Raw genomic sequence first — 16,466 nt, forward strand, 5'->3', positions numbered from 1 at the left:
AAATTCGAAAACAATTAATTTAGAATATTCACGTCAGAATTTTTCATTAGAATGCTCTAGTTATAAATAACTAGAATCTTTCGTTCCGGACTTCATTAATGAGTTTACTCAGCCTCGTAATAGCCGCGGACAGGCTTGCTACTCTGGCTTGAAAATCCCCCTTCTAAAGCTACGGGCCGGTCGGTTCATAACTTGTTACTTTTCGTACATTTGACTTATAACCTACGACTAGTAGATACTTATTATTATATTAGGTAGTATTAATAAACTAATAATAAGTAATTCAATCAATTTGATTCAGATATTATAAGAAAGATCAGCTTGGATGATATCAAATGGCTCCATCCTCTCTCCACAAACCTTACCAGGGTCCCAGTAAAAGGAAGGGTGTTCATCCTTGGCTTAAATCAGGTAAGAAATATGGTCAGTTTTTCATTGTATGAATTACAATACATATAATTCATAGGATTGCAACGAATACTTGTTTATAATGTATACTTTTCTTGATTCTAACTGAACTAAAGAATATGAGCATATACGAAACCTGAAGTAAACATCCAACATTTGTGTATGTTATTTTGTTTCTTCCTTTATTGTAATTAGGTTACATGGGCGAATTTTTTGAAACAATAAACGATAGGGTTGCAAAACTCAATGCGAAAGGAATGGGTCTACTTAAAATTTAACACATCTTATAATAAATGGAAAAAATACTATTATACCCAACAGGATGTTCTTGATTGGAAAAACTAAAAAAAATATCCCCTTTCTGAACAGGTGAGTAATTTAATAAAAACCATGCAACAAACAATGTCAGTAATGCACCCCTTTCTATAATAACTGTAAATTTCAATTATTACTTTTTACATAATTGCTTAAAATGTCAAAAAATATTAAAATTAAGTTACTATTTACTATAGGCTGTATATATTAGGACAAATTTTAATTCGGTGTTTGGGCAGGCCAAAATATTCGACATTAAAAAAAAAAACATTTTCCCGCACCCTTTATTGCAACCGCTTTAGCCAAATGTTATACCTATTCAATAACCTTTTATAATTTGAAATTTCAAAAATTTTGAATTTTATGAATCATGCAGGTTTAAAATTGTACAGATATAAATAGCTATGGGTTAGATTTAATAGGCAAAAATCAGTTTTATTTAGTTTACGGGAACTAGTCAGTATTTACAGTAATTGTATTCTTTATTATGATTTTTTTATTTCGACCTTGGTGGTAATATTTTGGCTAAAGGCAGTACATTTCACAATTTGTTCAATATAGACAATCTTTCATTACTTTTCTAAACTGAGGAACTATACACAAGTTTTGCTTTGAAATAACATTTGCTCCTACAAAATTTCCTTTTGCATTTTACATGATTTTCAATATCAATACGAATAGGATATAAATCTCAAAATACAAGATAACAACTAGTCGATATTGAAAATAATTTGAGTCAAATTCTTAATAAAAACGCAGCATTTTAATAAGAAAATTGCTCATCTACTGTGCTTTATTCTGTATGTTCCCAAAATACTACATTTCTCTATGGGAATATTACAAGCTGTGTTAGGTACACAAAATACTACAAAAATACTACAGTTCTGTATGGGAATATTACAAGCTGTGTTAGGTACACAAAATACTACAGTTCTGTATGGGAATGTTACAAGCTGTGTTAGGTACACAAAATATAGTTTGAGCTGTAATATTGTATAACTTTTTATGTCTGTAGAATTGCATTCTCATGGCATTAAGTCCCCGAAATCAATTGAGTCGTCCAGTTTCAAAACCTGTTATATCCGTGTATACAAAACTTTCAGGAACATCAAGAACTGTCACTCTGTGTTGTACTAAAATTCAAGAGAAAAATACTTAATTTTATGTATAAATGATAAATACAAAATGTAATTACACCAGCAATAAAAAAGTTTGAAAATAATGATTTTTGTATCAGTTTTGAACAAAGTTAATTTATATTCAGGATTTTTCCCTTTACGTGGTGGTTTTAACACAAGCATAGTCATTGTTTGGTGTTATTTTGGTTTAAATGTTATTCATAACTTTTACAAACAAACAGCATTTTATACTGATCCCATCAATTTCCACCCTAACCAATACTGTCAATTTAAGGTGTGCGGTCCTTGCCAGCTTAATCATACACCAGTAGCTCTTATTTAAGTGTACATCAGGCAGCAAAAATCCTAACATCAGACAAGGAATCGAACGCGACTCCAAGGACTTCCGCGTCCGAGAATATAGTCGTACATCTAAGAGAGAGATGCTCTTGTTTTATTAGGCCTTCGGGGACCGTCAGATTCTCAGAAATAAACTGATAGTGATACGAAGTAAATCCAATAATAAGGTGAATGAACTTACATAATAATTTAATCTACTCTATATTTAATTAATTTTAATGACCAAAATTGTTACTACTATTTTTATATTAATTCTAACTGTATTTTCACCAGGTATTTAGTTAACTTATGTTAATTTATAGTTATATAATAGGTAGCTAAATGTAATCTTTTATTGAAGTAATAATTTGCTATTTAGTTCATTAGCAGTTGTAAAAAGTTTTATACAGTCCGTCCGAACTTTAAAACAGTTATTAGATTTACACTTTCATAGTTTTTCTCTTATTCAATTTAAGCACTAAACGTTTTTAAAGTTGAATAGGCATAATAACTAAACTATGGATAGTAAAACACTAAAAACTAAAAAGTTATATTTTGTTTAAAATTTACATATCTTTTAAAAGATAAAGAGATTGAACAAAAATTTTATCATTGGATTCAAAATAAAAATAATATTTTAAATGATGCTTATGATTCTATACTTTGTAGTTGTATGTACTATTATGATTAAATCTAAGATGTGGATGCCAACACCCAAAACAAGCTACAGTAAAAGTAACTTATTTTATGGGCGTGCACTAAAAATTAACAATTAATTCTCCCACGAATAAGGGCAGAATTTGTCATATATTATACTTTATGTATACACTGTATATTCTCTAAGACCAAGGTACATAAATACTGCTAATCACGAAATTAGCTGTTATCTGAAGAACAATTAGCTAACGTACTATTTGCGATCGATTTTGTACTCAAACCGTTATATTTAAATTCACGGATATGATTGTGTACTGTAGCGTTGTAATATTTTATATTTGTTATCAGTTGAGTAAACGTGCTCGGTGTATCTCTGTAATGAATGAATCTTGTTGCAGACTGACTTATCTTTTGGAACATGTTCCGTGATGGGCTTGGTTGGAGATTGTCATCACATCCAGTATTGTGCTCTCGATATCTTACAGTATGGAGTCGAATACTTTTTGCCTCTCCAATGTACAATCCCTGGGGAGTATGTATATTACTTACTATTACTTATTATTTACTTATAACTTACTTACAAGTTAGGACAAATCCTTTATTTGAAAGACGTGATTAACATGTACAGCAAACGTTATACATTACGCGTTTTAAACTGCTTGCGATACTTCAATTGTCTGAACGTATTTGTAGTATTAAGCGATAATGTTAATTTCATTTCAATTTGTAATGTTTTTTTTTATTTCAGCTTCTTGGGCGTGTGCTGCCCACAAGGTATTGCTTGAAGTAGATTCATTCTTCTAGTGTGCTCATCTGGAATTTGCATCATTATCTATTTACAAATGTCTAGTATTTTAACATTATATTAGTAATAATAAAGTAATGTTTACATCTTGTCAGAATATTATTAACATTTCCTGTGCTTTGTGCTGATCATAGTACATATACCGATGTTATTGATCTATGTAGTGGTCATCCAGGCAAAACTACTGCATAATCGAGCATAAATGTAATTCCATATGAACTATTATCGTTTCATCGTTATTGTATCTCTATCCTCAATTCCATTTTATATCGCCAGCCCATTTCCTTGTTTACTTTTAATGGGAAGGGGTAACCTACTTATTTAAGACTCTTGGAGCAATTGGAAAAGACTTATAAATACTACTAAATGTAAATAATACAATACTTTTCCAAAATTGTTACTTTTTGGACGAGGCCTTTCGAAACCAGAGGTTTCACCATCAGGTGACTCCACAAGTATCGTATTAATAATTTGGAAAAATATTGTATTATTAACATTTAGTAGTATTTATAACCTACTTATGTTTATGATTATGTAAATGTCATGTGTGACTGACAGCGTAAAATGTTTCAAATTGGAAGTGCATTTAATAGTTTTGAAGATGAAAAATAATGACTATGAAGGGTGATATTTACCCTTTTCAATATACCCCTTTCAAATATATTGAAACCTATCTAACGTTTATATATTCATATCATTACTTTGTAGCTCTAGGAATAAAAAGGTAAATAATAGGCAAATACATACAAAACTGTTTAGATAAAGTGTATCAGTATAGTAGAACGCTCACTTTTGTCATTCGAAAGAAGAATTAATTGTTTTTGTTTTGAGTGATCTATAATATTATATTTATGGTTGATCACACTGTTATTCTTGCTAATGACACCAACCAAGACAATGCATTTATATCGTCCTCCGGGGTTGTGTACCTAGTTTTATTAAACAAAACAGTGTTAATGACGCGTTTCCTGATAGAGTTGTAGACAGTTTTTGTACGCGAGAGCACTCTATGGAAAGTTGCTTTTAACTCGTTACAAGTAAGATTGTTACCGTAACTGTTTCACGATCTCATGTTGAGAAACAGTTGTTAAATTAATGCGCTGCTGACGATTGCTCCGGCGATATAGGTGCTTCAGAGGAAAATCGTCAAAACAATCACTCACATATTACTTTGTATAGAGGGAACGTTCTACTAACACAAACTGAATATCCTAATGTGGTACTTGTCTATCTGTTTTTCCTTTTAAACGTTACTTACTATACAATATTGCTTACTATCAGTTTCGATAGTGGTATAGGAACCGTGTAAATGTCATGTGTGACTGACAGCGCAAAATGTTTCAAATTGGAAGTGCATTAATAGTTTTGAAGATGAAAAATAATGACTATGAAGGGTGATATTTACCCTTTTCAATATACCCCTTTCAAATATATTGAAACCTATCTAGCGTTTTGAAATAATGAAAGTAATTTAAATAGTATTTAATTAAGAACAGAAGAGTTTTTATGCACTCTTCTGCACTATATTGGACCATGGACATCATAAAAACGTTAAGTAAAAATAATCTAAATTGTGTAAAAATGGAAAATATCTGTTCAAATCGATAAACAACCTCAGTTGTAAACATGTTTACAGAATTATTGAGAAAGCTAGCTTACGATTATTTAAATGAGTTAAATACTTATTTGGAAATTGAAATGTACCATGTTTGGGCGTAGTCACTGAACAAATACTGTAGTTCACCCGTATCGCTGCGTATATTATCGAATTCTTGTGCGACCATCTAAGTAAAATGATAAACTTGCACAGATTTAAACAGCTGCCATCTTGAAATCTTAAAGTAAGTACTTACTTACCTAGTAATACTACTGGGTGATATTGACAAAGGAAAATACATAGTGTGATTACTAGGTGATATGGATAAGATAGTATGACTACTGGGTGATATTAACAAAGGAAAATACATAGTGTGATTACTAGGTGATATGGATAAGATAGTATGACTACTGGGTGATATTCACAAAGGAAAATACATAGTGTGATTACTAGGTGATATGGATAAGATAGTATGACTACTGGGTGATATTAACAAAGGAAAATACATAGTGTGATTACTAGGTGATATGGATAAGATAGTATGACTACTGGGTGATATTCACAAAGGAAAATACATAGTGTGATTACTAGGTGATATGGATAAGATAGTATGACTACTGGGTGATATTAACAAGTTAAATACTTCCCTAGTATGGTTACTAGGTAATATTGATAAGGAAAGTACTCATCTAGTATGACTGCAGACAAGGAAAGTTCTAATTTGATAAGATTTACGTGGTGAGTACTTACCTAGTTAAAAGCTCTTCAACCTTAATAGAAAAAGAAAAAAGAACACTTAAAAGCTAACTATAGTGTGTTTTATAATTTCATGAAAATAAAACTAGGACAAAATAATAAACAGCATTTTTAAAGAAACTAAGACATGTGTTTAATAATACCAATAAGTTATGAAACACATATATGTTTTACACTTCTTCGCAATGTATGACTATTCTTTAACTTATAATAATAAAAAGGAACAAATTTTGTCCTGATTCAGTTCAGATGTAAAGGACAGCACACTCCCAAAAAGCTGAAACATAATAAGCATATAAAAATTACTTTCAAAAATTAAACCAAAACATTATTTTTTGCAGACATAATGTTAGAGTTTGAAATAAATACAATTGTTTCACTGCATTAATCAATATAATAATGTTATTTCCATATGTAAAAGTCAAAGACCCCACTCACTCAACTCTAATTTTCCATCTTCCTGATATCTTACAAACTACGAGTATATATGTTACACATATTATATGTGCAACATTAAATAGATAAACTAAATTATTTCCATGAAGATCAAACATCCATAAGGATTGAAATGGGGTTGTAACCTCTAAAAGAATTATATTTCGTTTCTCAACTTCTCCATGTCCTATAAAGATGAAATTGGACACACACGTGTCTCATACTTCCGCAGAACTAATATAATATATATAATGAAGATAAACCACCAATATAGATGTTTATGACGATAAAATCCCTAGAAGAATGATATATTTTTAATTAAACTTACCAATGTTCTAAAAAGTCAAATTTGAAGTACACGTCAAATAAAATTTGTCTTTGTGTTCTCAACAAACAAAGCTTACTTTTATGTAAGGAATATCAACTATTTAAAGGGTTAAAATGGGGTTTGTAGCCCCTGGTAAAACTATAAGAGAGATTATTACAATATAACTTAAAATATGCCTTTTGCTCTTACCAGGCAGTTAGAAAATATTTCATGAAGATCAACCATCCATAATTGGGGGGGGGGGGGGGTTAACCGCAAGAAAGTTAACACACCCGTGTCGTATACCTTTAGCAGACAGATACAAGATATTTTATAAAAACCAACCACCCATAGGGGATAAGACGAAGTTTCAACACCTAGAAAAATTATATTATTACCTCGACAATGATAGAGGCTTAATCATCTAAGTAAACTTTATAAATCTATGTATATCTATACTTTCGTGATCAGATCAACAATGCAAACGCTGCTAAGTCACCGGAACTTATAACTTATACCGGAAGAAGTTTACAAAGGCCGAACGTTGATACTTCTTGACTAAGTAGACTTCTCGGACAGAGTATGAATACATTTTCTGATTGTGGCAACAAAGCAAACTCTACTATGGCGTGTGAAATATAATTAATTTGTAACAAAAACCATTTCACTCGCTAAACCTGAAATGAGAGCTAATGGCAATTTGAATTATCTTTTGAACCAATTGTCAATAAACACTGAAATAACAGTGTTTATTTGACTATTCTTAATTCAAAATACATCATTAGTGATTCCACTAAGTCACTACATTAATATCCTCCACTCAGAGCCAACCTAGTTCTGTGTTACTGAAATTATTATTGAAGCATTCATTTAAATACAAGGGAGGAGTACGCCATATTACCTGGTGTTGCGAAACAGATTTCGTTGGGTTTGCTTGCAAAATGTTAAGTTTATAGCCCATTTCATTTTCAAGATATTCTGCAGACAGACATACCGATAGACAATCATACAGAGAAGACATTTTTACATTCATTTGAATCATAAAAAAGAAATTAACGCAGCCTACTGAGAGATAGACTTTAATAACGCTCAGCGAAATTCTATGGTCATTCATCATCAAAGTTTCATGCAAAATTCGAAGTCACTTGCACAAAATAAATTTTTTTATATGTCGTGCACATAATACATTCAAATTTTTGTTCCTTAATTTGGGATCCATACCAGTGTTTAAATAATAAAAGTTCCTGTGAGGTGTGGAGGATGTAGTACCGGTGGATACTATACCATACCAGTGTTTAAATAATGAAAGTTCCGGTGAGGTGTGGAGGATGTAGTACCGGAGGATACTATACCATACCAGTGTTTAAATAATAAAAGTTCCGGTAAGGTGTGGAGGATGTAGTACCGGAGGATACTATACCATACCAGTGTTTAAATAATAAAGTTCCGGTAAGGTGTGGAGGATGTAGTACCGGAGGATACTATACCATACCAGTGTTTAAATAATAAAAGTTCCGGTGAGGTGTGGAGGATGTAGTACCGGAGGATACTATACCATACCAGTGTTTAAATAATAATGTTCCGGTAAGGTGTGGAGGATGTAGTACCGGAAGATAGTACCGGAGTGTACCGATTGTATTAAATTGTAATTCTGGGGTAACTGGATTACCGTTGGAAGGAGTAGGCCCAGAAGAAAAACGGGTAAAGTCTTTGAAAGTGCTTAGAATTGTTCTTGCTAATTGTCATAGAACCTGCGGATGCTTTTAGCAATTTTAATTCTATGACACTGAAGAATTCTTTATTTTTCTAACACTGAAAAGAAGTAATATTTAAAGTAAAGTAAAGAAAATTAGTAACAAAATAAAATTGAATGTTGAAGATAAATTAAAGTGAAGAATTGCCAGATCAGATTAGAGTGTGAAAGTTTTGAATTTAGAAAATAGAATAAAAGACAAAGCTGTAAGAACTTTGTACATTTTTGAGTGACAAATATATTACAATTTTGAATTTTAAAAGTCATCAAGAAGTTTTTATTTTAATTTTAAATCCAGTAATTATTTTCAAGAAGAAGTTTTATTTTAGTTTGAACTTTATTTATTTCAGAAGATTTCCTTTTCCTTTTTGAACCTTCACACAAGTTTAAATTTCAAAGCTAACCCCTCATGTGCCAGTAAAACGGTACATGAGGATACTATACCATACCAGTGTTTAAATAATAAAAGTTCCGGTGAGGTGTGGAGAATGTAGTACCGGAGAATACTATAACGAGTGTGCTGTAATCCAATTTATCACAAAATTGTAACACTTGTGACTTTCCACTATATTATTTTTGTTCGACTCTATAAGAGTTTATATGCATGTTAATATGTCACATCTTAAAACCGTATGTGATTGTACTCAATTTGTTTACTAAATTCTGTATTCTGCTATTCATTCGTTGCCATCATGGCCAATGTAAAAGTATTAGCTAACGGTCAGCGAATTCCAATGGAGTGATGTGCACCATTATCGAGCTCAGTGTTGCTTGTATATAAATAAAGCTTCATATAAAATTCTAAGTCAGTTCGTTTTCGAGGTACTGTGCAGAGATATAGACAGGTAGTAACGTAATATTTCCTGCGCCACTAGTGACAGGGATAGATAACGCTCAGCAATTACAGTTTATGGATATTTACAGAAAAAATTGCTTATTTCATTGCATTTCATCATAAACACTGCATCACTCTCAGACTTCAGAGCCCCAAATTTCAAGTTCAAAACGGATCAGGAATATATTCCAGGGACCATCGGTTAATGTAAAGAAATGTTTATTATTCCATTTAATAAGGATGTGACTATATTCAATAGGAAACCGCGTGCAAATTCGTGGGTAGCTGCTGATTGTTGTAGCATTCCCTTTATTTCACTTGTACAGGTTTTATTAAATTTTAATCATACTGTCGAAGGCATTAAGCTCCTATTTACTGAAAGTTTTACAAATATGTTTTATTTGAAGGTATACCTTAGGTTTAATTAAACAGATGTGAGGTCAAAGCACACGGACAAGCAGACTGCACTGGCCCTAGGTAAAAAAGGACAAAACAGCCGATTCTGATGTCGGCATTGTTGTAACACTCATTACTTGTACCTTTCTACTGTTTCTTGGTCGTGTCATACCTATCTCTCTATATTAAGTTACAATATTCATGTTGTGTCTTCAAAGCTGACTAGCAGCCCACGACTCTACCACCGTGTTTTTCATTGTCTCTGATTTCCTATTTCAGCAAAATATTTACCTGTACGTTCCAGCCTTTTATAATCTTGTTAAATGTAAAATCAAATTAATAAATCTTGATGAAATTTTGTCTGGTTAAATTTACTTTTATTTTTTTGCATATTTGGAGTTCTTAGACGTATATCAAGTAATTTGAGAATTTTGAAAATATTTGGAATAAAGTGAGACAATGTATGTAACAAAGATTTGATAATTACGTAGGATTTTGAAGAAATGGCGAATTTTCTATTTTAAAGACACTATAACCATTTTATAAAATGGAATTAATATAATATACGGTAAATTCAATTTATAACTTTGTAGAATATTGTGCTTTTTTCATCATTGGCGCTTTGTAAACAGTTATATTAATAATACTATTGGTAGTATTTATTATATATAAAATTATATATCTATTATATATAAAAGGAAAAGCCCTGATCACTAATTCTCCAACGGTCCGATATCCTAAAAAAATTAAAATTCAGCACACGTATACCTCTGTGCATGACTTATACAGAAAAGTGAAATCATTATCATTATGATAAAACTTCCATAGGGGTTGAAATTAGTTTGCAAACTTAGAAAACCTACACTTTAGTTTTTCAACTTCCCACTGTTCTAGAAGGGTGAAATTTGACATATGCATATTATGCCTTCAACAGACTACCGACATCAGAAATACCTTAGCTCGTAGATTAATGGCCAGGAGTAGTCGCTTTCGACGATAGTAGATTTTGCAGGCCAACGTATGTATATTCTTTTTTTGATCGGAGTAACACTACAGAGCCTGAAATATATTACACCGGAAGTAAAGTATTATAAATGTAAGTAAATGCTTTTTGACCAAAGAATTTCTAGACCATATTTGAGTGTTTAAGATATTTTCTTGAGACGAACTCTACTATAGCGTGTTAATATAATTGATTAGAGTTAGAAATGCTTCTTCACGCGCTACACCTAAAATAACAGCCATTCACAATATATTATTTGCTTTTAAACACGCTAGCAATGAATAATGAAATATGACTTTTCATAAACATGTTCACTTCTGATTCAAAATTATTATTGAGTTCCGTCTTATTACGTACTATGTGTTTTGACTAAGATTACTACGACGGACTTGGTACTGGCCCACTTTGGCTTGAAATATTTCAAGTGTTTCTGAAATTGTTGGGGCTATTCATGCCAATATTATTAAATTTTACAGAGAAATTTGCTTATTTCATTGGTACTCACAAAACCTGTATCCTACTTCAGGGTCCAAAAACATTGCCCTTTAATCTTAAAGTCTAATTATTATGAAGTGGGCCAGGAGACCATCCCTAATTTCAGGAGTGTTTATTACAGGAATTTAAAATGTACATGCCTATGACGTGCCTGTTATTCAATAGGAATCGCGTGTAACATCACGAGTAACACAGTTATAAGATCTTAAATATCTAAAAAATGCATTTAATATAACAGACTTATTTTAATTTTAACTGTTTGCTTTTCAAATAACTCTTGTAAAATGACAGTAACACGACAACAATGCTGTAACATACCTGTAAATCGGCTCTTTCAGAATAAGAGCTTTACGGAACATGCGTCACGTCAAAACTCGATGTAGAATTGGGAATATATTGACAGCATCTCGGAAAGGAGATACATTGCTGAATCACGCCAACTTACCGTTCCCAAAGCCCGGACGCTTGCCAGATACCGTCAGCAGTGCCCCTCAGCAATGGTCACTCAGCCTGGTAAGTGCACACTGCGAGGCGTTAGTGACATGGTCAGAAATGTCAAGGCGCGACTCAACTGTCAGCGAGGGTCTGTAGCGTATTGTATGTGGGGGGGGGGCTATATGTAGGACTGTACATTGTGAGATTCGTTAACTTAGTTTAACAATGCTAACATTATTGAACCAAAAAGATGTGTTCTTCATTACACTTCCAAAATATTCTTGCAAAATCATAGCTGTGTAACTTGAGCTGAGCTGCTAATGAATTATAGTTGGTAATCGCAACTTGTGCGACAAAGACCGGCTTGAACAGTACTACCATATGTTTGTCAATGATTGGAACATAAACAAACATAAAACAGGACAGACATAGAAAATTGTGGCTTTCTAAATGGACCTTAATCAGATAGCCGGTTCGCAAGTCATTACCAAACTCGCTTTGGTTCGCTTTGTAAACAAACTCATATTGTAACTAATGTATATAATAAGCATATTTAATTTAAAATCAAATAAAAAATCTAAATCTAAAAAACTTTGACATTAGGATTATACACAGGTGTTGTAACTACCAACTACTACGTCGGTATCAAAAGGGTTAAGCATTTTTAAGCCTAAACGATTTAGTATTCTGATGTGTGATTATTTAGCAGTTTTATTGGCAGAATCCGTCTAATCTTATTTAAGTAAATACGTTTTAAATACCAAAGTTATGGTACTAAGACCCAGAACAAACGCAAAAACAGTCTGATGGATGGCAGCAAATCTATAAACAGTCAAGCACCTAAAAGTAAAATACAAAAAGTAGACTAACTTTGCTGTAATGTCACATTTGAACGGAATGAAGTCAGAAACGTCTTGGAAGATCTCCAAAGGGCAACTCTGAAAGTGACGACATTCTCCAGCCATGTGATTCACATTGCAAGTTCCAAAAGTTTCATTAGTCTGTCAAGAAAATATAGAATTCAATCAATACATTGGTAGACATAATATGAAAAGATAACTTAATTTAACCTTATGTTTTACTTTTATATCAGTATAAAGTAATGGTAGACCATTTCATGTTTTAGATCATTGTATGTCAACAGTAACGTTTTTATTTTGGAACGTTACCAAACAATATAAATAGATTTGTAGGAGAAGCACTACTGATTTAACAAGGGCTTAATCTGGAAACATATTTTCTGAGCACAGAATCTAAATAATTTAGAGAAATTAAAGAAATTGTTGTAGGTGGGCTATTCTATGGCGTTGCTGAGATTGCGGACCATGAGCGAGAGTTTTGTTTTTAATTAAAATATACTTGTTTTTATTTTTTAATTAAATTTTAAGGAATTTTATTGCATTTTAAAGTTTTAATAGTTTTTAAAGTTTTAAACTATTTTGAAGTAATTAAAATTTTATATTTTAATTACATAAAGTTGTCATATAAATACTGTTAAGTTTCATTTGTCTTAAACTGTACTGCTCGTGTATTCGAATTACTTATGTCATGTTTTATATAAATACCTGTTAAATAACATTTATTTTTGTGCTCTAAACTGCTCTTAAGCTTAGAATTTAAATTAAATTGACGAATGATATAAAATATGTGAATTGTTTTTACAGCCATAGAAAGATTTATTATTATTGACAAATACAAATATTATTTTGTACAAAATAATACAAAAATGTGATAGCAATATAAAAAATATTAAATATAACACAAACATTTTCAAAGTTGGTTTTGACCTAAAAAATTATTATTTCAATATATGCTGTAGAATCAATAACAGATGAATATATTGGTTTATTAACTAATGATAAGTTGTTGCAATAATTAATTATAATGTTTCAGTTTTAATTGGTAGCTATTACACGATAATACACACATGTATTTCATGTTAAGGACACAAGATCCTATCTATGTATCTTCTACGAGTATTTATTCTGGGGCAGAGAACAGAATTCGAATTGTACAAGTTCGTTACGGTGGAACAACCTACGTCTTGATGAAATCGTGCAGGAATTACGCCTAGATATAAATTAGTTGGTGGGAGCCAAAATTAAATAGTATTGAGTATTGAAAGGGTTTGAAATAAAATGTAAGTTTGCCATAATTTCCTCTTTAACCACATGTCTTATAAGTCACACACGTAACATTTAACTCCGACGAAGATTTATAAGTTATGTATGTGTCTGATGGTTGGATACAACTAATTGTTTGTTATTTTTAACCTTGCCAATATTTCCACCAACATTTTACTAAGGAATAAAATATATTGTTGAAGAGAATCTGTTTTATGACAAATTTCTTTATCAATTATTAAAATAAGCGAAATCCGATACTGAATAAAACTTGAAGTGGTAGTTCTGGTAGACATATCACGTGGTAGTTATTTGTTATGCTATTGATAGCAGAATTACAATACATGAAGTAAAACAGTAGAGGTTTATTCAGTACAAAAAAATGAGTTTCCATTTAAAGTGAAGAATGTTTGAATATTTAAATGTACAGCAAAAGAAGCTAACATTATTTTGTGAATACCTACAACAATTCCAATCAAATAAAAAACGTTTGGATGGCTTGTATAATATTTCTACAGTGATACATTTCTAATAATTCGACAACCAAAAATGATAGAGTTTAAAGTGTTGAGAGGAAAACAAATTTAAGATTGTTCACAAAGGCTAAAATCAAGAAGCAGCTAGTGCAGCTGGGTCCAAAATTAAAAGTCTTAACCTATAAAAAGTGTTATAGTGGTTTACAAGCTATTTGCTTTAAAACATTTGGAATAGGGATCGAACATTATTTCACAGGCCTCGTAGCTTTGCTTTAATTATTACGTAGTATTTGAGGTGTAACTCAAGAAAGTATTTGTAATGTTTACACTTCGTTTTAGGATTTTTTATTTAAATCGAACCATCAAATTTCGGCAAATATGATGGAGAAGGGGTACTTTCAAATCCATAAAAATCTTTTGATGATGTTATGTCTAATTTCTGATGTGTTTTATATATTACTCTTTGGTATAAATGAATAAGGAGGGGAAGGACTAAAATATATTATATATTGCTTTGTTAAGTTAAAAAAACATGATTTTACCACTCTCCTTGAATTAAAACGTTCTGGCTTTTAGAGCCCTTAAAAATGATTTGTATTTAGTAGGAAAGTAAAAGCGGGTTAAACATTGAAATAGTACAGATAGCTTACGAACATAATGGTACTTTACTTTAAAAAACTTTCATTTGAACAAAAAACTCGCAAAAATATCGTGAAAGGGGTTCGTCACGTTAATTTATGATTATAATAGCTAAAATAATAGCTTAGTGATTATCTTAAAAAAACGAGACGTCACACAATTATTTATTTTTTATTGGTTTGTAAAACCTATTTTATAACTATTACCCTATTATAAACAATTTTAAGAAACTTGATTGTACGGACATGATGTTCACGTTGATTTTATTGCAAAGTTAGTTCATATATCTTAAATATTAAAAATTTATTAAGGGGACAATTATTAACACCCGTTCTTTATACACCTGCTTATTGTTAATATGGTACGTAAAAATAATATCTTACAATCCAATTGATAATTTAAAAATGTTATCATAACTTACCGGATTTAAAGCTAAACTGTACTTTTCACCTTTGATCATAACATTGACTTGTGTTGCTGTGGCGCTTCTAATGAGATGTGGCCGTATCCATTTGATTTTCTCTAACTCCGTTTTTTCTAGATACTCTGAAAAAAATTCTACCTAGATTAACATGCCTTTGGTGTATTCAATTATGGTTGTCAGTTACGTGTAAGTGATAATTATAATTGAACTAAATCATTAAAACTGTTTGAAAACAATTTCAGATTATCCGACATATCAGTTCGACATTTACCAATATTTAAAAGTTAGTAAAAATTTTACATATTTAAGAATCAATCAGTCTAAGTATTTTAGTATAAAGTCTAAAACGAACGTGTGAGAATATATCAGTTATGAGGTTCACACCGCGTCGAAACATTGCTTACACAAGTTAACTCTTGAGGTATTTCGGCCTCGCTGTGGAGGAGCAAGCTTCCGTCAACATATTGACTAGTTATGACTAGCCACGAGAAATGGTAATGTATTAGTTTGATTCAGTACGAAATTACTTTAAATTCGGTATCCCATCAGAGTATGTTCAAGAGGAGTTTGGATCAAAAAAAGGATTAAGAGGTCCCACGAAGGGGGAGGAGTAGAGTGCAGAACAAAAAGAGGGGTCTGCTATAGTGTATCTAGGGATGATAAACTTAGCAAATGGGGGTGAAGCTGAAGTAGGGCCACTCTGATGACGGTAGCTGCAACCACTCAGGATAGTCCACAAGATGAGAAGGGAGGATGTCACGCTGAGAGTCGAAAAAAATGTTTCAGCGGTGGGCAACAAACACTGACCGCGAGGTTGCAAGGACGGCGGCGGTCAGAGGTAAACAAATTAAAGCAGGGTCAAGCAGATGCTGCATACATACAACCGTATATATGGTAACAAGAGGGCATTTCGCACACCTCAGGGAATACTGACGCAACTTTGTGTCTGCTTGTGCACAGAAGATGTACAAGGAAATTACAATAAAATAATTACTACGATACCGTAAAATATGATTAGTTGTAAAAATATAGTGTTGTGTTCATACAACGTACTCATATATTATTAGCCCCGAGGTTTAATCGGTTGGGCGAACCAACATAACGGTTACCAAAATTAAGAAATTAAGATCAAAATGTAAAATAAGAAACA

General features: G+C 31.7%; 2 protein-coding genes across 4 annotated transcripts in view; one reads left to right on the forward strand and one right to left on the reverse strand.

The window, feature by feature from the left end:
* Nucleotides 1-3,733, forward strand: part of LOC124365073 (inter-alpha-trypsin inhibitor heavy chain H4-like) — a 49,482-nt gene extending 45,749 nt beyond the window's left edge. For all 3 annotated transcript variants that reach the window (XM_046821004.1, XM_046821012.1, XM_046821021.1), the window contains 3 exons: nucleotides 302-411; nucleotides 3,236-3,369; nucleotides 3,586-3,733. In XM_046821004.1, the coding sequence (XP_046676960.1) occupies nucleotides 302-411; nucleotides 3,236-3,369; nucleotides 3,586-3,622 (281 nt within the window). In that variant the 3' untranslated portion in view covers nucleotides 3,623-3,733. The remainder of the gene's footprint in view (nucleotides 1-301; nucleotides 412-3,235; nucleotides 3,370-3,585) is intronic.
* Nucleotides 3,734-6,103: 2,370 nt separating this feature from the next.
* The window catches only part of LOC124365093 (inter-alpha-trypsin inhibitor heavy chain H3-like), a 54,371-nt gene continuing 44,008 nt past the window's right edge, over nucleotides 6,104-16,466 (reverse strand). Inside the window, exons 15-17 of the mRNA XM_046821032.1 lie at nucleotides 15,314-15,438; nucleotides 12,525-12,655; nucleotides 6,104-6,272 (exon numbers count right to left, since the gene is read on the reverse strand). Coding sequence (XP_046676988.1) covers nucleotides 6,236-6,272; nucleotides 12,525-12,655; nucleotides 15,314-15,438 — 293 coding nt within the window. The 3' untranslated portion in view covers nucleotides 6,104-6,235. The remainder of the gene's footprint in view (nucleotides 6,273-12,524; nucleotides 12,656-15,313; nucleotides 15,439-16,466) is intronic.

Source organism: Homalodisca vitripennis, chromosome 1 (genome assembly GCF_021130785.1).
Source record: "Homalodisca vitripennis isolate AUS2020 chromosome 1, UT_GWSS_2.1, whole genome shotgun sequence".
NCBI classification, from domain to species: Eukaryota; Metazoa; Arthropoda; class Insecta; order Hemiptera; family Cicadellidae; genus Homalodisca; species Homalodisca vitripennis.